This window comes from Poecilia formosa, unplaced genomic scaffold, assembly GCF_000485575.1.
Source record: "Poecilia formosa unplaced genomic scaffold, Poecilia_formosa-5.1.2 Scaffold19, whole genome shotgun sequence".
Lineage (NCBI taxonomy): Eukaryota > Metazoa > Chordata > Actinopteri > Cyprinodontiformes > Poeciliidae > Poecilia > Poecilia formosa.
In genome coordinates, this window is record NW_006799958.1 from 3,390,416 (window position 1) to 3,413,255 (window position 22,840).

Below are 22,840 nucleotides of genomic sequence, written 5' to 3' on the forward strand. Positions count from 1 at the left end.
TTTTTTTCTCTGACAATGCTGGTACTCAGACAGGAGCACCATCCATGGCCTCTTACCCAACAAGAGTTCTGTACCTGGATGATGAAACTCCTCTTCAACTTTCAACAAAAGTTCAATCCTTTGATGCTGTAAGGCTGTCACATAACCTCCTTATCTGGAAGTGTATGCAGCAAAAAAGAAAAAAACAAAACAAAACGTAGTTTTAGGTTCTGGTGCAAAAACATACAAAGATTTGATTGGGCGAGTTGAAGAAGACACATTATTCCTTAAGACAATAAGACAGGAGATATATATATATATAATGCAATTTATAGAAAGGTAAAGCAACATTTAAAGCAATTCTGTGCTCATAAGCAATTATATTTGCAAGAGATAAATCAATAGTCTATCTCTTAGTGACGTCCATTGTGTTAAAGATAGCACAATCCAGCGTAATGGGGCCCATCTTCTGCTACATTCAAGTGGTTTGAGATAGAAAAAAGAAGAAGAGGAAGGTGAGAGACTATAAGACTGCAGTGAAGTTTGCCCATCAGAAGTTGCCATCATTCCATTATTTTTCCTCTGACAGAAACAGAATTGCTCGGAGCACACATACTACGCACTGAGGAAAAAAAAATGAACAAGAGAAACAGATGATAGAAAACAGAGCTCTTACTTCAGCTTTCCTTTCCCACTCCCACCCATCAAACACTCGAGCTATTCTGTCCTTCCGCTGTTTTTCCACCACTCTCCCACTTCTCTGTTTTTTACCCCCCCCTCACCCCACCGCCGCTCACACACGTGTGCGCTCGCACATGCCTCCCACCACCTTCCTCCCCACCGCTCTGATTGCGGCAGAGATCAGGCTGACCCCCACATCAAAGAGGGAGAGGGAGACGCTCTCTGTGGGTGCCGCTTGGACAGTGCATGTGGGTGGATTGCAATCAGGCCCACCTCCAGCAATAACACCAGCACTATGTCCCACTAACAAAAAAACAAAAAAAAAGAGTGAAGAATTGGAGGAAAGAAAGAAACAAAAGAGGAGAGGGAAGGTGGAGAAGACAGACGCTGAACTCTAGGAATATGCAGGAGGAGTGTCTGACGTTGACAGTCGGTACCTGTGGGGGCCCACAGTGGGGTGTCTGGGTGGGCGATGGCGTACGGAGTGTGTTTAGTGTTTGTAGCAACAATTGTTGTATTAGACAAGTAATGTATTCACACGTCTTTACTCGGTTGTTCGCGGTATATTTTCTGCTGACATGCTGTCCTGAAAACAAAGCAAAACTTCATCCGTATGAAAATATTGACAATCGAGTCGGATACACACGATTTTAGGCTCAATTGGAAGAAAGCGGTTTTCCAAATGAAAAAAGTTATTGTTGCAACGGTGTAACATATTTTTGCTTTACTGTTTTCGTCACTTATTCGCTACATTTTCCTGTCGTTTGAGAAGAACCGTTTTTGTGCTACTCTTCCTAAAAATACATCCGTTTTGGCACAACTTTGGAGTTTTACGTATTTATTCGTCTACGTTGTATTTAGTTGCATCTAATAAGCAGAGTTTTCATGAGGCTGCTTGGTCCATAATGTTCTCTGACAAACCTCTGCTGCCTGCTCAGATCGCATAATCTGATATAATCTCATGTAAGAGATTATAATATACAGAAGTGGTCTGAATTTACTAACAAAGCGACTTCTAAAGGCAAGTGGCTGCACTAAATTGTATTTTGGTGAATCACAGTAAAGGGGGTAGGAGGCTGGCACCAGTCTGTAGATATTTGTGAAACATTATGTAACCATGGACTGACGGTTTTGTGATCCGTGTTGGCCAATAGCATACAGAGCCAATAAAATACATTAAAGTTTGCGGTTGTAACCGGAGGAATTACTGCTATATATCGTGTCGGGCTGAACTCTTTGCAGCTCCAAATACACTAAGCCAGAAAGAAGAAGCCAAAAATACCAGAGGCCTGACCTATATGTAACCAAGCACAGCAATATGAAGAGGTGCGCGCTGTTGGAAACCAGCCCTGCCAAAGTGTCAGAAATTGATCCGCCGAGGTTCCGAATCGATCGTACGTCTCAGAAAAAGAAAAGGCGGGATGTTTTTTTTCTATGTGAATTGATTCGTTATGCTGCACTCACATCTATTAAATCCTTAGCAATAATGACTATGGATTCCTGAATTAGCTGCTCATTTTTTATTTATTTTTTTGGTTAAATTTCTCTTCTGACCGGTAATTCTCTCTTAAGGAATTGAATACAGTTGCATAAATACTGACGCATTAACCCCTCGACCATTTTATACGATTAGATAATGTAAGAAGAGTCCTCTGGGACGGGAAGGAGACTGAACACCGAGGAAACTACTGTGTTTGGCACAGAGACTCACCAAATAAAAAAATAATAAATCCGTGCTGGAGCACAGAGGGAGCTTGTCACCTGCCTCGCTCATATTCTCTCCCTCCTCTCAGCTCTGAAGCCTGTGTGACTTTTCTCCCTTGTCCTCCCGGTCAGTGCTTGTCATTCCTTTCTCACCTGTTATCTTCCCTGTCTTTTATTCTCTGGCTGCTGCCCACCTTTTTTTTTTTATCCGTGCTGCTTCTCCCCTCCGTCTCTCCTCCCCTTCCTCCCTCTTTTTTTTTTTCCTCCGCTGATTGCCTACGCATTCATTCTTCTACGCCTGCCTGCTCACTAATGGCAGTGGCAGGTGTTCTCCCAGGTGCCTGAACAGAATGGTCTGGGCTGAGCCTTTAAAAGCCCTGGCATCAGCACATCGGCAGAACACCCCGCCCCTCCTCCCCCCCACCCAGCCTTTTTTTTTTTTTTAAACTCACCTTACCCTGCAGAACTGACTATCTTCAAAACTCTTTTGTCGCTGTAAAACTGCAGAAACACGCCGCCGTCGTCCTCGCCACTGAAAGACGCCAACAAATACGCAGAGAGAACGGCTCACTTCTTCCTCCCCGGTTTGATTCAGGTGCGAGAAAGAGCCGTCTGTTCCCGTCGCCAAATAGCACGCAAACAATGCAAAGTCCGCAACAATGAGCGCGGACCGCGCTAAAAGGAAACATGGCGCAGCAGTGTGTGGTTACAGGCCGGGAGCGTGGCCTACTTAACTGAGCGCAGTGCAAACAGATGAATGAGGCGGCGGAGAAAAAAGCAGCTTTGTGGTCGGACCACCGTTCGCTTTTCAGTCCATCAGCAGGTGAAGTCCGACGACTTTCACCGGCACGTAATGGGCAACGTAAAGACAATGAGGCTTAAAGTCCCACAGGGATGGCTAAATTTCTACAACACAGCCACTCTACTATACTTAAAAAAAAAAAAAAATTAAAAAAAACCCATTTAACTTAACCCGTCCGTACAGTACATACTTTTAGTTTAATACGATGTGGATTTATGCCAGTGTTGGTTAAAATGGCCGTCGCTGTTTTTCATCAAAGGCCATTTTTCCCCTAAATGAATGAAAGTCAAAAACAAAATACAAACTTGTACTGAACTCAGAAGATGGTATTTATTTTTTTCTGCGATATATACATTATATTGAGCAGAGCTTTTACTTTACAGCTCTATGTCATAAGGGAATAGTATGAGCAGCAGCATAATGTAGGTTTTGGTATGAAGCTCTTTTGATAAATCAGCAGCAGTTTTCTGTTGACAACCAGGATGTTAGGTTGACCTTTGACCTTCTAAACACCTAAAACCTGTCGATTTCTGCATGTTGCGTTTACATCAAGCATTGAGAAGGTATTTTAAATGCGCATGTGAATAGTTTTGTGTTTTGAAAATTGACATCGTCGTCGACAGACAAAAATAATATCCAGTTCTCCAGGGAAGCCGTGACGAGATGGAGAAGTAGCCAGTGAGGTGTAATCTGTGGCTACAAAGCACACGCTGTTTATATTTTGTGAATAAACTGAATAAAACAGCTTATAGTAATGATTATGCCAAATATCAGGAAAATAAAATAAAAAGGTTATTTGGTTCTGCAAATTGCAAAACAGCTTTTTTCACTCCATGCTAAGGTGGATATTCATGAATGCAAAGGGAAATGTCTTAGAAATATCTGCCACTAAAAGATTCCTCTCTGTCATGTAACAGCCAACCAAGTTTAATGTAAATTTAGTTACGACTAACATTTAGTTGAAATATGATTAAATTGTGACTGAAACTAAACCTAAACTAAACTAAGCTGCTCTCAGAAGTGACATTGATACATTGCTCTTGTGTGGCAGAGTTTGGGGTTCTCTGTCATTTATATTTACAAATTGGCATTAAGTACATCCACTTAAGATCATATGAAAAAGTAACAGACTAAAAAACAAATGCAACCTCAGTCTCAGTCTAACCTGAGACTAGTAACAATGCTAAGGTCAGCCTGTGCTTGTCAGTGTAAAATTTAAATGCTATTTAACTTCTTTTACTTTTTTTATGAATCTGGACTGTAGTTGATCGCGCACACATAATGTTAAATGTTCAATAAATATCCCTTAAACCAGACCTGCATAATTCTACAATGAAGACATGTTTAAAACAGTTTCAGGCTTATGAAACTTATGCAAACACAAAAGTGCCTCTCTTACACTTTCAAATTTCAAAAAGAGAGAGGCATAAAACAAACCACTGCATGTATGTGTCAAATCTGAACTGCTTTTCAGGAGTTGGTGAAACCTTATTTATAAAAACAGAAACAACTGTGGATTGTTACTTTTCCCAGAAAATATTGCTAAGATCTGATCTTGTATAATAAACACATTATTAAAACAGGTCACAGGGTGATTGACCTGTCCAAATAAAGCAGAAGTAGCACAGGTCAACATTACCAGATATTTAGAAATACAAAACAAATCATCATGTCAGTGTCTTAGTGAGGCATCTGGACAGTTTATGGTGAACACATGAAGGGAGGTGGCTGACAAAACAATACAATCTACACCTCTGCACCCAGGAGAAAATCCCTTTGGGAAAGAGTCATACGCAGTCATAAAACTAAAATATCTTGAAACACAACAAGCAAGAGGAATCATATTTCAATTTCACACTTCTGTAGGTGGAAAAATACCAGCTGGCCGTTGCTGCCAACCAGAAAACCATCCAGTGATGGAGGTCAAAGGTCCCAACCTGTAACCCTGGAAAGGATTAACTCATTTCAGAGTTCACTGCAGCGTTTTACGATGTGTTGTTGAGAGTCTGGTCATGTCTCTCTTTGGATATTAAGATACCAAATATTTCACCGAAACTCAAACCCTAATAGTAAAACACTCTAGGATAAGGACGGCCGTTACAGTGTACGTCTCAACAACTCCACATTTTTCCGACATTATTGCTCCGCTCCAAATGGAAGTACAGCTGAGCTGATTGACTCTTAGCTCCCCGTATAGCGAGAGATCTTAGAGTCATTACTGACTTGTGATTAAGGTCGTCTGTTCTTTAGCTCAGACTGGGCAGAGGTCAACACTCTCTGTTTTGATCTAAAAAGTCTTTTAATGATAATGGATCAAATCATGATTACCACCTCTACTAGTGACTCAACAGACCGTCTCAGATTGTTTGGGAGACGCACCTTGTAGCGTCTGATTAAACTGAAAAGTAGATTTTTTACAGCCTTAGCTTAGTATCTCCCATGTTACGGTTGAGAGATTTCAGAAATATTTACAAAAAGCTATAAAATCCGAAGACAATCAAACAAATCAAAGTGGTTTTATGAATTCAAAACTTAAATGGTGAAAAAAGGAAAGCTCTGGATTGTAACTTCAGATACCTTAGCAGTTTCCGTGTGTAACCGAGTGCAGAAAACATTATAAAGATACAAAACCAATTAAAACAAATTAATATAAATGAATTATTTGAGGAACAAAAGTGTAACAATCAGTCAGCTTCTTCATGAGCTCTGTGTCTAACATTTATATTTACAAATTGACATCAAGTATATCATCTTATGATCATGTAAACAGCATACACCTTTCCTGACAATTACAAGCACTCTGAATGCAGCAGTCCATTTACTACAACCTATTATTTCAACAACATCCTACAGGCAGCCAAGTCTTAATTAAATGCTTTTGATTGTGGAGAAGAGACTGTGTTTTATTGAAGCACAAAGGACAGGGATTGGATTGGGACGCTGCCCTCCTCTGTCCTTTTGGACAGCTTGGTGTTCTGGTAAAGGAGCTCAGGGGTACAGACCCTCGTCTCTGCTTCACCGGGCGGTTTGTATAATGTTCCCATTGATTTTTAGCCTTGGCATCACAAAATGACAACTCTGCTCTTGTCAGGACGACGAAGGATCGACCTCGTTCAGATCTCAGTTCGTAATACGCTGAAGATGTGTGTGTGTGTGTGTGTGTGTGTAAAGGAGAAGGGTACAGACATATAGTGCTGCTTGTGCAGATGTGTGCGAGCATACTTCCTACGTCTCATAAGAAGAGCGAGGTTGGCAGACGACTTCGTTTAAGAACAAGATAAAGAGCTTGGACGAGCCGAAGGGAGCGACACGAGCAGAGAGAAAACAAATGAAAACCCTCTTAAGTCAACATCCCTCCTCAGAAGGCAGACGAGCTGGACGTGCAGACAAAGGGCGCATTGATATTGGGAGTGACACATGGGTGGCAGCTGTACACACCATGTCATTCAGCGGTGGCCGCTGTGAAAGGAGACTTTGTCAGATAGGTCGGGTCTGGTGATGGGCCCTCGTCTCCTATGGAAATGATGCGTGAAGCAACGCGGACCGTAGTTTACGCCACAGAGCAATGAGGGGGTTATCGCAGAGCAATAAAATTAATTCAGTTTCTGTTTGTTACATTTGCACACCCCAAGAACTCTTCGTCACACCGCAACCACAAACTTTAATGAATCTTATAGATTTTAAGAGACAGAACGATATAAATTATCACAGAGCAGCGAAAAAAGATAGAAGTGAGATAGATCACTGTTCACTGGAAAGAGCGTGGCACAGCTGAAAACCTGCCAAGACAGCGGATGTTCACTTAAAACCGTCAGGCAGGGCGAGGAGAGCGACATTCAGAAACGGCAACCAAGAATCCGACGGAGGAACTGAGGAGATCCAGGGATCAGGTGGGAGAATCCAGCGACAGGAACACAAGCGGTTGCGCTCTCCGCAAGTCTCGCCTGGGAAGAGCGCCAACAATAAAGCCGCCGTTGAAAGAAAGCCAATAGGAGTCCCGGTTCCAGTTTGCTACCACTCATGTAAGAGGGGACGGAAAACAGGAGGAAGAAGGTTCTCGTGCTGAGACGAGACAAAAATCAAATATCCAGACAAGCTTCGTGCGAAGGCGCACAAACACTTCACCTCCACCCCGAACAAAGACCACAATGGCGGCGGTGGCAGCAGAGACAGATGAGAAGATGGAGCTGAACTCAATCCTAACCAAAATGATTTAGATCGACACGTCGTCAAGATCTGAACCAGATGTAGGAATCAGAATTCAATTTGGAAAGACTGGAGAGATTAAACAAAGCAGCATGGGAAAAAATCTCAATCTCCGGTATTCAAAAGCTGGTAGAGATGCACCCAATGATACCAGCAGCTGTATTAGACGTACATAATTTTATTTCCAATGTACAGTTTTGTGTTGTGACACATTAAATCCTTTAGGCGTACCGTGTCCTAAAGGTGAACAAACTCAACCTTTTTGCACCACATTGTGTCAGCAGTCATTTGGTGTACTGGTGGTATTTGGTCCATGTAAGCTGCTGCTAAAAAGCTTGAATACCTAACAACTGAATGAAAAAGGCTTTGATTGCTGAAGTGATATGAAACTGCAAATTCTGAAGCAATTAAAAGAGTTAGCACGGCGCCATCAGCAGGTCGTGGTGCTGCAAGCTGTGTCAAACAAAGCTGCATGAATGGGGGGGAAAAATATTTAGTTCGGCTAATCAGAAATCAGATGATTATTCATGTTGTCAGTTGAAATAAAAACTTTATTCATTTTGAGAGAAACGTCTCGAGCTGAACTTTTTTAAAGTGCTGAGGATGAGCTGCAAACATGGATCAAACTTTTTCTTTTTAAATAAAATTGATTTGTATGTACACTTTCTTAGGCAAAGTCTTTGACTTTATCTGGTTACGTAGCTGCATGTAGTTGTATTTTGTTTTGTTTTGTGTTCTTATTTTACAAAATGAGTAGAAATTAAACAGGAACTCGTCATTTTTAGAGGAATAGTAATTATTCCTCTGTCCACAAGATCATCTAGAAAAACTAAATACATGCCGGGAAAAATCCAAATCCTCCATCAGCAGTAGCATCTTTTCAGTACTAACATTTTTCAAAACATCCTCATGTTTGACATCAACCTTTCAGCAAACTAAAACCTAAAGCACGTTTAGTCAAGAGGTTGAATCAGCTGTAAGGGAAAGTGACGTAATTGCATTACTGGATTGCCAACTGTGGCGGCTTTTAATGCAGGAAGTTAAATTACAACAGCAGTGTTTAGGCTGATCCTATTATACTCTCTGGCATGGAAAAGGAAATAAGCCTGCAGAGTCAGGAAGATCTTCAGTCAGTCTGTGGTGTCAGACACATCCACTGGCTTTCACCCTGTTAAAGAGGTGAAGAAAGCCTTTAAATAAGCTGATCTCTTATGCAGTAGCAAAAACCCTGCCATGTGGGTTCGTCGAGTTCAGAAATCCAGAGTTTAAAAGTGAATGTTTTCACACGGTTGGAGCATGAGGAATAATCCTTGACCGTCACTCTTTACATACTTTCTCTGGACTGTTAATAGCTCTGGATGCTGCTGTATGTATGCTGGTCTGCAGCTCAGCCCACAGGTTTTCTATAGGATTTGGATCTGGTTATGATTCATTCTGTGTTGATCTGGACATAAGTCATAAATTATTACCCTCTTAAAAGAACAAATGCTGATTTGTTTTCCGTTTTCTGTCAGAAGTTAAATACAAAAAAATTCCCAGTTCTACAAAAAAGTCACCGCTGCCATGTATTCCAATATGGTTTCCAAGGAAACGAGCCCATAGCATGACAGGTCCTTTACCATACTTATCTTTGGATATCAGCTGGAGGGGCTTTCCACATACTTATCAGTTTTATTAAAGTATGTTTTATTGAATACTTCAATTTTATTCTAATCTTATCGAAGGTCACAGGTTGACTTAAAGCTTTAGAAAACTCTAAATGTTAATATTTGTGATGGTAGGACCCAAAAAGCTATTTCTTTCCTAAACAACTGGTTGATGTAGCGATAACATGGTTGTCATGGGGACTTAAAGTCTAACCCTCCTGCTCACTGTGCAGGAATTTATTTCAATGTTGGTTTTTTTTCACATCTTAACCAGGGTTGGCAATAAAATGAGATTGTATCATTTCCATATTTCATAGTATAAATTATCTTCCATCTCATGGGAAAACTACAAATTTCAAGCAGACAGAAATCACAAAAATATCTTTCATATTAACATACATGCAACCATTTTGCATCCTTCATGATGAGGTGCAGCAGAAAGTCTGTAATTTTAATTATATTTTCACTATTTTCACCAAAGAAGGCAGCGAATCTCTGTAATTTGAGAATGCTAATTTTAGGGATGCTGAATTTGGGCTTAGAACAAAATTGATATCTCCATGTCACACAGATGATACGATCAAAAAGCAAGCAGAAGGTTTATTGAGTACTTTACCGTAAACGGACGTTAACTAAACAATAGAAAATCGGCTTCAGAAGTCCAGGCATACTGTGAACGAAAATAAACGCATGCACACAGTTCATAGCTATGGTCTCCGTTCAGCGGTAAAACAACGCACCTCTACATTTCCCTAACGGTCAAGGTTGTGTTGTGGTTTGAAATGTGTTGTTGCCAGTCACGAGCCTCCTTGATTTCAGTACAAAACTTCAGCAATAAGTGCAAAATGTCAGCAGGATTGCTGGGGAAAGTTTGGCAAACTAAAAGCAAGACATCCGGATTCATTTAGAGAATGAAACCCTGCACTACTGCACAGCGATTCTCTTCCCACGGTGGCAGAGATATTTCGGTCTAAATCACACAGACTCATGGAGAAACCTGGGGCTTGTCATTTTTAATGTGTGATGCAACAGTAAAGCAACCTTGTGCTAACTATACCAAAGCTTTTTCCTGCTCAGTGCCAGTGTTACCAGAAGCCTTTCACAGAATATGCAAAATCATCCACGAAGTTCTGCTGCTTAATTAAACCCACTTTGCAACAACATGCTCCATAAAACAGCTAAAAAAAAAGCACATTAAACACCTCTGCATGGTTTTCCAGGTGATTCAAGCTATTAGCTAAGAAAAGATGCATGTCGAAATCTGGCTTCATCGCAGCCCGGCGAGTGGCGGATTTTTATTTTTTATTTTTTCCTTTGGTGAGGATTGAATAAAAATCTTTTTGGCTCTTCACACAAAGTGAAGCAGTTAAATCTCCAATTCTCAGGATGTGAGAAGAGTGGTGAGGAAACAACTCGAGGAATCGTCAACTATCTACTAAGTCATCTTGAGCATTTGTGTCTTTACAGCAGAATTTTGCATGTTTCGGGTCACATCTGTCGCCGTTTTGAAAAGGTAGCGGGAGGAAGATGGAGTTATGACATGCAGATGTCCTTCAGTTTAATATGTTGCTGGACACAAAGAGAAAACAAAAAGTAAAGATTATAAAATAAAACATCTGTACAATATCAGACCATCTCAGTTCAGCTGTCTGCACGGCGGTGGACGGGTGATGATCTGGGGTTGCTACACAGTTTAGGAACTGGTTAAAGTATTTTAGAGAAGTACATCATCGCCTGGAGAATGTGCCTCAAAAGAGAAATGGACAATGGCCTAATCAAAGGCCAGACCTGAGTCTGATTGGAAAGCTGTGGTTGGTAAATGGACTGAACCTCTATGGTGCTAGAGTCACATTCACCCATTCACACTCACAACTTTTATACATGATGCGCATCAACATGTTGCAGGAGGAAGCTGGAATCGAACCTACAACCTTCCGATCACAAGACAGCTTCTCTACCCACACAGCCACGGTGGCATTCAGAGAGCTGTGCATCAAAAAATACCTTGAAAGCTTCAGAGGAGTGAGGGACCATAAAGAGGGGTGGAAATAATCCTCAGGAACAATTTGAGCGGCAAAGAGAGTCACACAAAGAAACGCCTGCAGCTGAACTATCTACTGGATTTTCTACTGCAAGTGGATGAAGGTTTTTATCTTTTTCTTTTTTCTTGACTGATACCAGCTGATAAAGATGAGATTCAATCCAGCTGCTTTGTTCCTGCGTTTCATTAACTAAAACGTTTTCACTGTGCCAGAAAATCTGCTTCATTAAAACTAAATCAAAGTAGTGATGCGTCATCTGTGCTTGGAGCTTTTGAAAACCAACCTGATAACGTTTCCAGCTAGATGTCACCACAAACTGTTCCCACGACATCAAAACCAACACGGCGTATCGTCGAGAGGACGTAAAATATATTTTATGAGTAAATAGAGGAACATGGACAGGCTGGAGTGTCATCTGTGTTTCATATTCAGACATGGACTAAGTGTTGAGCTTATTGTTCATGCTTTTACTGTATTACAAATAACTGATTAGCAAATATTATAGCTTCAGTTGAAGTTAAAATGCCTAATATTCTGCTATAAGTGAATGCATTACAGCCACAAACTTTCAGGATATTTTCTATGCGATGTTTCCTCCAGTTGTAATTCATGCCTTTGGTACAAGAGCTAAAATGTAGCATGCTAAATGATGCTGCTCAAGAGGCATTTTCAACAGAAGAGCAGAAATGTGCCTGTTTTAGGCATAAGCAGCAAGTGTGAAATAACAGCCCTGAAGTAAAAAAAAAGAAAAAGAAAAATCCCATTAAACAAAGCTCCTTTGCTTGAAAACACACATTTGAACTGAATATTTTTAGCAGAAGGGCTCCATATGACTGCAGGCTGTAAACATCACACGTCGTCATTTCCAAACATGCCTTTTGTAGACAGAAAGTCAAACAGAAAACTAACAGTTTGTTCAGGAAGCAGGAAAAAGAGGCGCTCTGTCACAGTCGTCTCCTAATATTCAAACCTAAATGTACCAAACCGGACATTTCTCATCGAATCAAACCGTCTCAAGACGCACCGTGTTGTTGCTGTGAAACAAGTGTAAGATTTCACTGTGTCAAGGATATGGAGATGCACGTCTCGAGTTTGACACCCTGTTGATTCATCTTTGCTGCTTTTATTTTGAAGCATAAAAGAAACTTACGACTGAGTTGGCCTTTTGTGTTGAAAAGATGGCTAGTAAGGTTTCTGAGTGACAATACATGATAAGAAGCGTATTAGCTAGCAGCATTTTGGATACTCTAAGTGCCTTTGCACAAATATGAATATGAAGCAGTTAGCCGCTAGCAACGCTAAACTTAGCATCTACTTCAGAGCTATCGATTGCTGCTAAATTAAAGTCCTTTTTAAAAGAGTCAGGATGAAATTCGTATTGTTATTAATATTATTTTTTCTCTTTCTCTTTTTATCAACTTATTCTGTTGTGTTATTGTTTTAGCACGGCACATTGGTGCAGTTTTATACCCGGTTTTAAAAGTGCTATATTAATGCATTTGACATTGATAATCTTAATATAAAGTGGATAATTCTGTATTTTTCACGTATTATTATAATTATTATAATTATAATTTGCATATTCTACTGGTGAAAACACACAAAAAAGGAGGGTTTTCATTAGGTTTTGGCGTTAGGACCACTTTAGATTGAGAGAAGCATAAAAATACCAATTTGACCTAAATAGCGGTCAAACGTGAAGGACTTATTCCAACCTGATAATTTATTATCTGAAACACAGTCTGTGATATGGGAAGGTTTTATCCAAGAATCCACAGTCATTCACATCTTAAATCAAACACACAGTGTAAGAATAAGCAAAAGAAAGCTAAAAAATTTAGCAAAATCATTTCCTAAAGCCGCAGACAATAAACAAAACAAAACAAACAAACCTACCTGTATTAGCGAGAGGTTACGGAGATCCAGTCTGAAAAGGTAGTTTCTGGATTGAAAGGATGAGAAAGAAAAGAAACGTATGAGTGATTTCTCCTGTGTGTGAAGAAGCTGCATTACTGCTCAGTATATTATCGTTTTCAGTTCAGTGGAAGTCGGCCATATTACACATTCATGAAATATCAGTGTTACTTCGGCGTGAATGACTCTAACAAGGCCAAACCAGGCACAAAGCTTAGCTCATATCCTTTCATCAGAACATGCACACACACACACACACACGCGCACAAACACACACAGAACCGCAGCGTGATGCATTTCTCTCAGATTCCTTCCTCCTGCCAAAATCTAAAGCTTAACTTGGTCCAGTGGGGCTGCACCAGAGCAAGTTAGAGGCGTCATTATCCGAAAACCGCGCTGGATGAGTGAGTCAGAAAGGGTATCAGTTTCTCAGTAATGTGCTCTGTGGGGTGAGAAGCTGAGTGGATTTACAGTTTCTTACCTGGCACCCACAATAAGCTCATCCCTAGTCAGGTCAAGGGTGAGCTGCGAGTAGTCTCTCACGCCGGGGTGGGAGAACGCGGAGATCCACGGGCTGAGCGCTAAGGAAGACAGAGAGAGAGAGAGACGGAGGGGTTAGCAGGGGCTAAAGAAAAATAATCCTGTGAAATATGAAGAAGAAGAAGAACAAGAAGCACAAGAAGAAGAAGAAGAAGAACAAGAAGAACAAGAAGAAGAAGAGTTCAGATTTCTACTTAACAAAACTAAACTCTTGGCTTTGAACAAGACGGTCACTTTCGGTACTTATTTGATGAGCAAGTGGAGGTGTGAGGTTACATCACCGTGGGTGACGGGGTAGAAGAAAATAAACAACTACAGAGTCTTACAACGTATTCATGTCCTCCTTTTCTTAATTTTGGATTTTAATTTATAGACAAAAAAATGGTGTATAGTTTTGATCTGTTTGTGTTCAGACTCAACCTGAAGAACCAGATTTCCTCCACCAGTTGCTCACATTTACAGATCGACATTTATAGCCATTTGTCCTTGTAAAGAAACTGGAGCACAGTCAGACTGGATGAAGAATGTGTGAGAACACGGAATTCAGGTAAGAACTTTGACTAGGACACTATAACACCTAGATAAGCTTTCATATTAACCAATCCGTTGAAGTTCTGACAGGGTTGGAAAATAACTCTCAGTCCCAATCTCAAGTATTTTGTTTCCTCTAAGTTGATTTTGCATTATTTCCTTTATTGTCGTGTATTTAACTCCGATTTCACAATAACCCTCAGCAGCACAACGCTGCCACCAGTTTGCACATCCACACTCGTTGGGTTTTGATAATAGCCAGAAATGTAAGTTCTGTTCTCGTCTGACAAGAGCATCTTCTTCCACATGTTTGCTGGGCTCCCAAAACAGCTTGTGCCAAACTACAAACACGACCTTCTCAGGACCTTCGTTCAACAGCCGCTTTCTTCTTCGAGACATTTTTCCAAATCCAGACTTGTGGATTTGGAAAGCGCAGCTAACATCCCAACCTGAGGTAAGGATGTGTACAGTTTCTCCAGAGTCAGTCCATGTAAGAAAACAAACCCTGACATTTTGTTGCAACATGTCAAAAATGTTCACATAGTAACGATTCTGCCTGGTACTGTAAATATTAGCTACAGCCTTTTTTACTCCCATATTGTCTCCTATGTAACAGAAAAGCCTTTTTTCTTTTTTTTTCTTTTTTTACACTAAACTAGCTGCCTTTCTACAGACTAATCAGCGCGCTGATTATTATTGAGCAGCAGGCTGAGAGGAATAACCAGAGCAGAGAAAGCCTGCTCCAGGCTCAGGGTGTTTCCTACAGAGGAGCACAAAGCCGCCTGGGCCACATCAGGCACAACGACACTGATGCAAGCAGACGTCCTTACAAACACAGCTCCGTATGGGGCGCCGAGCTGAATGCTCGCCGCTGTTTGAGTGTGGCATTTACAAATCCAAATTTTAAAGTGGCAAACCGGAGGGGCCGAGAGGCGAGGCTTTTAACGTCACATCGAGTAACGCAGGACGGAGAACTTTCTCCCTCCCGTCTTTGTGGGGATCGTCTCTAAACGGATTTGACCGAATCAAAGTTTGTGCAGCATGAAGGGATTTGCCATATCTCACGCCGGACAAACAATTAGAGCTGTAAAGCGAGGACAGAGGTTCCCTTTCACAGCTTAAACAGCTGTGGTAACCAGATTTGAGATCCTTTTTTTTCTTTTTTTTTGTCTGCTGTGTTAAAACTGAGTTGAATAACAACTGGGAATAGAAAAAAAAGACTACAAAAATTATTTAAATTAAAAAAAAGTCCAAATGTGCATTTAAAGGGAAGAAAAAACTGATATAAATCATGACAAATTACACGTGTACGGTAGAGACACTGACAAACTGGCTGTGATTCTAACAGTCATAATTTCTCTGAAAAAAAAAAAAAAGGCCTTTGGTGAAACTTTTAGGTCTTGATTCTGACGGAGCTTTTGAAACCTCGAATGTATTGCAGAACTTCACACGCCAAAGTGAAAAGGGAGGTGGATCTCAGGATTGATGGGGCCCATATGGCCCCCCATCATCTGGAAACATAACCAGAGAGACGACTGACGATGCAACGGAACAGGATGGCGCTCGTCATTTAGGAGATAAGACCGCCGTGCACAAAAACACACACCTATACTTCGTATCGGTGTGTTTTTGAGAGCAGACAAGCTGTGCGATTCATCTGCCAGATGTGGATTAAGTTTTTGCCGGACAGCTGTTGTGTTTTACGCATTTATAGCGGTAAGATGCAAGGAGGGCTGAGTTTGTGCAGATTTCTGATATAATCAAGTTACAATCCAAAAAAAACCCCAAAAAAAACATGCGGTCATTGTAGACATGATGGCGAACCTGGAAATAGCAGGGCATTTAAACTAAACGCATCAAAGCATAGAGGGGGAAAATATTAGGCTAATGGGAGAGAAAATGTACAGACTGCACTTAAAATCTGCCAGGCAAATAAGCCCTGCACTATAAGAAGTTTTATTTTTTTCCACTTCTGAAAGCAGAATGTGTCGTCTCTGCATCAGTGTGGGTGTATGTATACATTTGAGCCTGAATATTTAATTTCATCTGAGATAAGAAAACTCCACATTAAATGTAAATTCCCATTAATTAATGCGTCACAAGTAGTATAATTTAAATTAATCAATTACAGAGAGTAATAACGTGCTTTATTTTATAAAAGTCCTGAGCCGGATTGTATCATGAAATCTGACAACAACAAACATCTCCAAACAACAATAAATATGATTGTTTTTGTCCATTTATTCAATAAATTAGCAGCAAAAATTGGTTTTGAATTGACAATGTTGCTCATTTTGTTGATATATTGTTTTCCATTAAAACATGACTAATTGCGATTAATCAATTGCAGACTCGGCAATGAACTCGATCGGAAATTTTACTCCAGTCCCGCCACTAATTATAAGTCATTAAATCTCTATTCCTGATCAGTTCACCCTGAAAAAACAAACAAAAAACAAAACAAACAAAAAACGTTTAAACGAATCACAAAAAGCCTGAAAGCTATTACAACGATTCTGATGAGTGCCTGTAAACTTCTGACCACAACCAGAACCAGAATACTGATCTGAAAAATCAGAGTCCAGAACAGAGAATCTCTTCAGCCAGAGGTTAAGCTGCAGCCCTCTAAACTGAACCTGCTAGGAAATGTGCAGATAGACAAAAAATAAATAAATATAAAACAAGAGCAGTAAAACCCAAAGCTGTCAAATAATCTTGCAGCAATAGAAACCTCTCAGCAGGCAAAAAAAAGGATGAAATCCCCCTCTTGTCTGCAACAAAACACAGCTTACAAGCAGCAATACTCGCCAAAGTTGGTGCAGCTCAGCACTGACCACACAGGGAGCGAAACCTTTCGCTTGGGGGCTTTTATTTTTATTTTCAAGCTACAAAAGACGGATAGAATCCCCTCCCGTAAAAAACAGACTCACACTACCATATGTACGGCTAATAGCAAAACAACAGACGGCTCGTCGTTTCAGCAGCAGCTCTAATCCGATCAAGAAGATAATAAAAGCGTCACAAGTCAGGTAGTAGAAGAACGCCAAGACACAGAAGCCTTACAAAAATTGATAACAGACTGGAAAACACTTTTACAGATGCAGAAATCATAAACTCAATTCATCATACAATTGTTCGAAATACTGCTCCCGTTGTAAACATTTGGGCTAATACGGGCTCCCAAAGGTCCGCCCGCTCACGTTGATGGATGTGTTTTTTTGTCTGGCTGTCTCAGACGTGTAGGGTGGATGTGGAGGTTAGTGTGAGCAGGTGAGTGGGGCCAGAGCTGCTGATTTATAGCCGCAGAGGCCGAAGCTGGAGCGGGAAGGAGGCAACAGTCGGCGCACTTTTGGGCACCTTTGGCCTCGTAAGTCTTCGGTAAACATACTCACAGTTCACGTAAAAAATCCATCATGTTGGACAGAGAGGGAGCGCCGGCTTTCCACAGGGAGAATAAACACCGTGACGCATCGTGAGATTACAGAAAACTGTCCAAAAGCCAAAATATTCAAGCCACTCACTGGACCTTCTCGCTTTAACATCAAAATGTCTGCAATTAGTCTGACTATTTATAGGCTTCAGGATTTTCTTTCTCTTATTGTGGCGTTTTCTCACCCCCTGTCGCTTCCGTATGCTCAGAGATAACATAGCAGTCATACATACCGAGACATCATCACTGAACGCGACACTGCAACCCACAATCCACCCACATTATAGCGAGAGTGCAGAGTGATATCGATGCTTCAAAGTGGAACCAAATTCAGAGAGTCGGACGCAGCTGGGAGGCGAAGGATGTTTTAATAAAAAAAAAAAAAAGCTGAATTATGAGTTCAAAAGCGGTAAAATTGTCCATTTGTCTGGTTTGAGGTTCTTGTGTTTAGATGCCAGGTTTATGTCCACCTGAATGGAGCGTACTCCTCAAACATGCATCGCTGTAAACATATTTTCTTGTCCACTTGCTGGAAACTTAATTGTTTCAAAATGTGCTCAGTTGCACAAACCACACAAAGAACATTAAAATGATTGATGAGTCACCCTTGATTCTTATTAATACACTTGAAAACTGAATAGTTATTGGAATTGCTACCCAAGTTTCTTGTGAAAATACTGTGATAATTTTGGACCACGGTTATCCACATAGTGCAATAAATTACATCCAAATCCGATCCTTGCTTCATTGTGTTCAAGCTATTTTTAGTCAATGACATAATCTCAATGTCCATGCAAATAGTGCAAGTAAGTGACAAAACTTCTGTCCATGAAACCAGAAAAACCAGCGCATTTATCACATTTAGCAAAGCCCAAAAGCAAACTCCCTGCTGGAAAGCTAACCGAAGCTAATCTAATAGCATCGGGCGAGTGGAATACATGGCAGAACCATCAAGACGAAATTTGGCCGAACACCCTCCTCGTTAAATGCAAAATATATCCAGGAAAACATCCACAAATTAAAACAAATGGCACTTTGGGAAATGTCAGACAGCTTAAAGTGACTTATTCTCCCCATATAATAAGGCCATTAAAGCTGAGCACACGACACGAACCGTAAAAAGAAGGAAAGAAAAAAAAAAGCCTGTGCGGTGGAGAAATAGATAACAAGAAAATAATTTTCACAGAGGCAAAATGCACCTAGCCATAAAAAACAGAAGCTGTTAGTGTTCAGTTAGAGAGTTTAATGTGAAACATAAATCTCTTGAAATCCATACAGGGAAGCGTATAAAACATTACAACACATGGCGGTAAAATAAAAATAAAAAATAAAAAAAGGAGCAGAATTTGATTAAATGACCTATAGGAGAGCTCACAAGCATGTTTATTCTCTTAAAGGAGCCTAAGAGCAACCAATGAGCTTTCACTAAGTGACATTTATCCTGCTGCTTACAAGTGGCTTTATGTTTCGCCGCTCGCTTCTTTCCCCTCATAACCGTCTGAGTGGGCACCGGGGCAAAAAGGGGGGGAATATTACAAGGGGGATTATGGAGGCTTTTTTCTCTTACAGCTAACTGGGGGCTCAACCTGGACACGAGGGATGATGATGTCTGACTTTCACCTGTGCAATCAGCAGGCGAAGGAGGGATGAGGACATCCATCTCACTCAGGTTTAAGTCAAATTCCTCCAATCTGCTCTGAGGTTTCTCAAACATTTATTCCATCCCGACGCGTGGAAAGAATGAAAAAGGAACCGGCGACTGACGAAGAGTCACTGCAAGGCCAGGTCTGGATGAAGAGCAATCAAATCTTTAAAATGCCAACCCGTTACGGACCGGGAGAGAAATAAAAGCCGGAGAACGTGAAGAACTAACGCCCGAGAGATTCTCCGCTGGTCTGAGTTTACCGAAAGAGGTTATGTGATAAAGATCCGATCGTACCTTGATCTAATCCCTGAAAATTTGAGCCTCTGGATCGTCTTCGAGCTGAGCTGTCAGACTGTGTTAGACTCTGATCCGGGAGAATGGTGTCAGCTTTTAGGGGTTATGGCCCAAAGTTAAATGTAGGAAAGAGACTTTAAAGTATATTTTCCATTAAAGCGTGTAATAAATCAATCCGGGATCTAAAAGTTGTGCTTCCAATATGCTTCTCTAAACTTTTTATCTTCTGGAATCTAATTACCCCAAACCCTCAATCTCTCCTGAACGGTATCAGCACTGCGGCGCTGTTAAAATGCCTACCATAAATGGTTTAAACCCCTAAAGAATCATTTTCTCTGGGGGATTGCCGCCCCCTCTCTGTGCTTACAGAAGGCGAAAAGTAAAACCGTGTGATTTGCAATCTATATAGTAAATGAATAAAGAGCTCTAAAGAAGTTCAGGATTTTCCAAGAGTAATAATGAAGGTTTAAAGTAATCAGGAGTAAATGATTCCCTTCATATAGTATAAATCTAGATTAGTTGGTTCCGGAGGCTGAAATCAACACCTGGATGGATAAGGACCAAGAACAGAGCTGACTTATATCATCCTACAATGATTCAAGTCTCAAAATCTTCACAAACGTTTATTTCATCAAACTCTGTCTCTAAGCCACTGCCGGGTTTTGGTTTGGACGACATTACTTATGCAGAAGTCGGTGATTATTCGCGAGATGAATGGAGTTGTCAAGCGGCGCGCCACCATCAATCTTCCTGTGTGAAACGCAAACAGACAACCGAGCATGTACTTTGTTTCCAGTCAGCAGAGCTTGAAACACAACGCTGTGTGCAAATCAATAAATTACCGTTTATTGATTAAACGGCTACAAAACTTTGCTCTACGTTGGTGTCGCCGACTCTGACGAGGCGGTCTGTTTTCAGCACGTGTTTCACACAGGAAGACTGTTGGTGGTGCACCGCCTCTACTTTCCATTTTCTATGTGAATATTTGATCATTTCTGACTAAACATCAGTTTAAAAAGCAGCTTAAAGAGACTTGATATCATGTTTGCATTGACCACTAGTGTTGGTTCAAGATTGCAGTTAATAAAGCTGAAGCTAGATGTTGGCTTCATCCTTCAGACTCATTCTAAATAAGATGAGTTTAACTCTGATTGACATTTTACCAGTATCTTACAAATAAAATCCTAAATTTCTAAAAAAAAATAATAATAATAAATCTTTAAAATGGGGATACTAAGAGCATTCCTCCACTCAGCTCCACCCTAAAGGTTCAGGGTAATATCAAAATTACTGTTGTCCTACCTGAGACATTTCCTGCAGAAAATGTCTGCCAGAGTGACTATTTCCCCTCCTTAGATGCAGAGGCACACACACTATTTTACTAAATCAATTAACCAATGAAGTTTATTTGCATAGCACATTTCAGCAGAAAGGCAGTTCAAAGTACTTTTAATAGAAACAACAATTTGTCAAGTGCCATTGTTGCACATCAAAGTGTTGATCAATGTCTCATTAATCCGTCGTCCAACATGTGTTTCCACTGAGGAAGAAAGAAACATGAGTATTATGTGTTACTAAAAGGTAGTAAACATGCGTCGACGGGCGGGAGGAGCACAATGGGACAGAACAGCCTGAGCTGGTAGAAGAAACGGTGGTTTTGTGAGGCTGCTTCATTGAAAATCCGATATAAAGCTTGTTCCCGGCTACATTTTCTAATGTGTACAATCCTGGCTCAGCACTGGAGTTTTTAACATTAACTGGGTCGTGGATCTGGTTCTTTGGACTTCCACAGCGACTGCAAGTTTGGCCAAAACTGGCATAAAATGACAGAGGAAGGGAGCAGATTTAAAAAAAAAAAATACAAACTCAATTTGCAAAGTGTAGTTTTAGCATTTTTATCTTTTCTTTGTAATAGTTTAGCATAATTACCAGACTGATGCTATAGCAAAGGCATTTTATTTTACAAAAGTACAAATTCTACACTTATTTTTTCTAATTTTCCATAAATATGACATGAAGAAAGTTTTTATTCACTTATTTGTAAATAAGTGAATTTACAAACAATTTCTTTCATGTAGCCTTTACTCCACAGGTGTCAAACTCCAGTCCTGGAGGCCTGCTGCCCTGAAACTTTTAGACGAGCCTCTGCTGCACCACACCTGAATACAATAATTAGGTCATTAGCAGAACTCTGGAGAACTTTTCTACACAAGAAGGAGGTAATTAAGCCATTTCATTCCAGTGTTTTGTACATGTGGCACATCTAAAAACTGCAGGACAGAGGAGGACTGGAGTTTGAGAACCCTGCTTTACTCCTTATTCTAAAACATGAAATGAAAGTAAAATTGGGGTTCACTTATTTAAAATTATATCAATTAGATACCAAATATAGCAGTTATGCATACAAACTTAACTGGCTACCTTTTTCTCAAAGAATGAAGCCCTGAGAGGCACCAATCTGTCCCACTTTAAAAGACTGAAGGAAAATGTTCTGCCTCGAAAAACAAAACAAAACAAAACAACAAAAAAACAGTGTATTTCTCAAGCCTTGTTGCGTGGTATTGCAGAAATGACTCAAACTCAGGTGTCGCACCGAGTTTTACCTGAGCAGTGATTCCACTCGAAGTCATTTTAGCCTCCCTATAAGAGGAAATGCACTGACTCCTGAGTGTCAGACAGTGATGAACTAGAGCGCTGCCTCATGGGAAGTGGCTCCTGTCTCCACTTCAGACCTGCAGATGTTGCTTTTGTCAATAAAATCCATTAGGCTGAAGGAAGTCTTCCTTGAAAGGATTTAGAGATCCGTGGGGCTCTTGGCTGTTTTGTTCAGATATTCAACAGGTTTGTTTCGGGTTTCTGGGATGACGGTTCCCTTTTGGACAGATGACAGACAGCATGAACGCACCAGACAACAGACAGCCCTTATGGCTCATTTCTGTGTGTCATTTTCGTTCAGGGTATTCACAGATGCTATCTGGATGCAAAAGCAGCTATAAAAACCCACAATAATTGCACTTATTGAGTTATTTTTGCAGGCTGAATGTTGCCACTCTTTGAGTATTAATTCATTTGGATTGGTTTCTTAGCCTCATCAGCTCTGCCAGCGAGTATCACTGTCTCCCCTCTGGCTGGTCTGACCGACTACCCACACAGATTAATGAGGCAAAAATCTTAACGGCTTCACTCAATTTCAGAGTTCGAACACTGGAAGCTAAAGAAAACTTTAGCTTCCTTTAGCTTCCAGTAGATCAGAGTCATCGTCATGACTCACGAGGGTCCAATAAAACCTCTGGGTTTGCACCCGAAATGCTAACCTGGCTCATTTCCTTGAACTTTTCCATGCATCACATCTGTTCTACATCTCACAAGCTGAAATCAAAAAGAATGATTAAGGTTTAAAAACATCTTACAAACTTCATTTCTGTT

The 22,840-nt window shown here is 40.6% G+C and overlaps 1 protein-coding gene across 1 annotated transcript in view; it reads right to left on the reverse strand.

The window, feature by feature from the left end:
• LOC103134820 (semaphorin-5B) overlaps nucleotides 1–22,840 on the reverse strand; it is a 234,322-nt gene that overhangs the window by 116,708 nt on the left and 94,774 nt on the right. The window contains exons 4-5 of the mRNA XM_007547273.2: nucleotides 13,456–13,555; nucleotides 12,957–13,002 (exon numbers count right to left, since the gene is read on the reverse strand). Of these exons, the coding sequence (XP_007547335.1) occupies nucleotides 12,957–13,002; nucleotides 13,456–13,555 (146 nt within the window). The remainder of the gene's footprint in view (nucleotides 1–12,956; nucleotides 13,003–13,455; nucleotides 13,556–22,840) is intronic.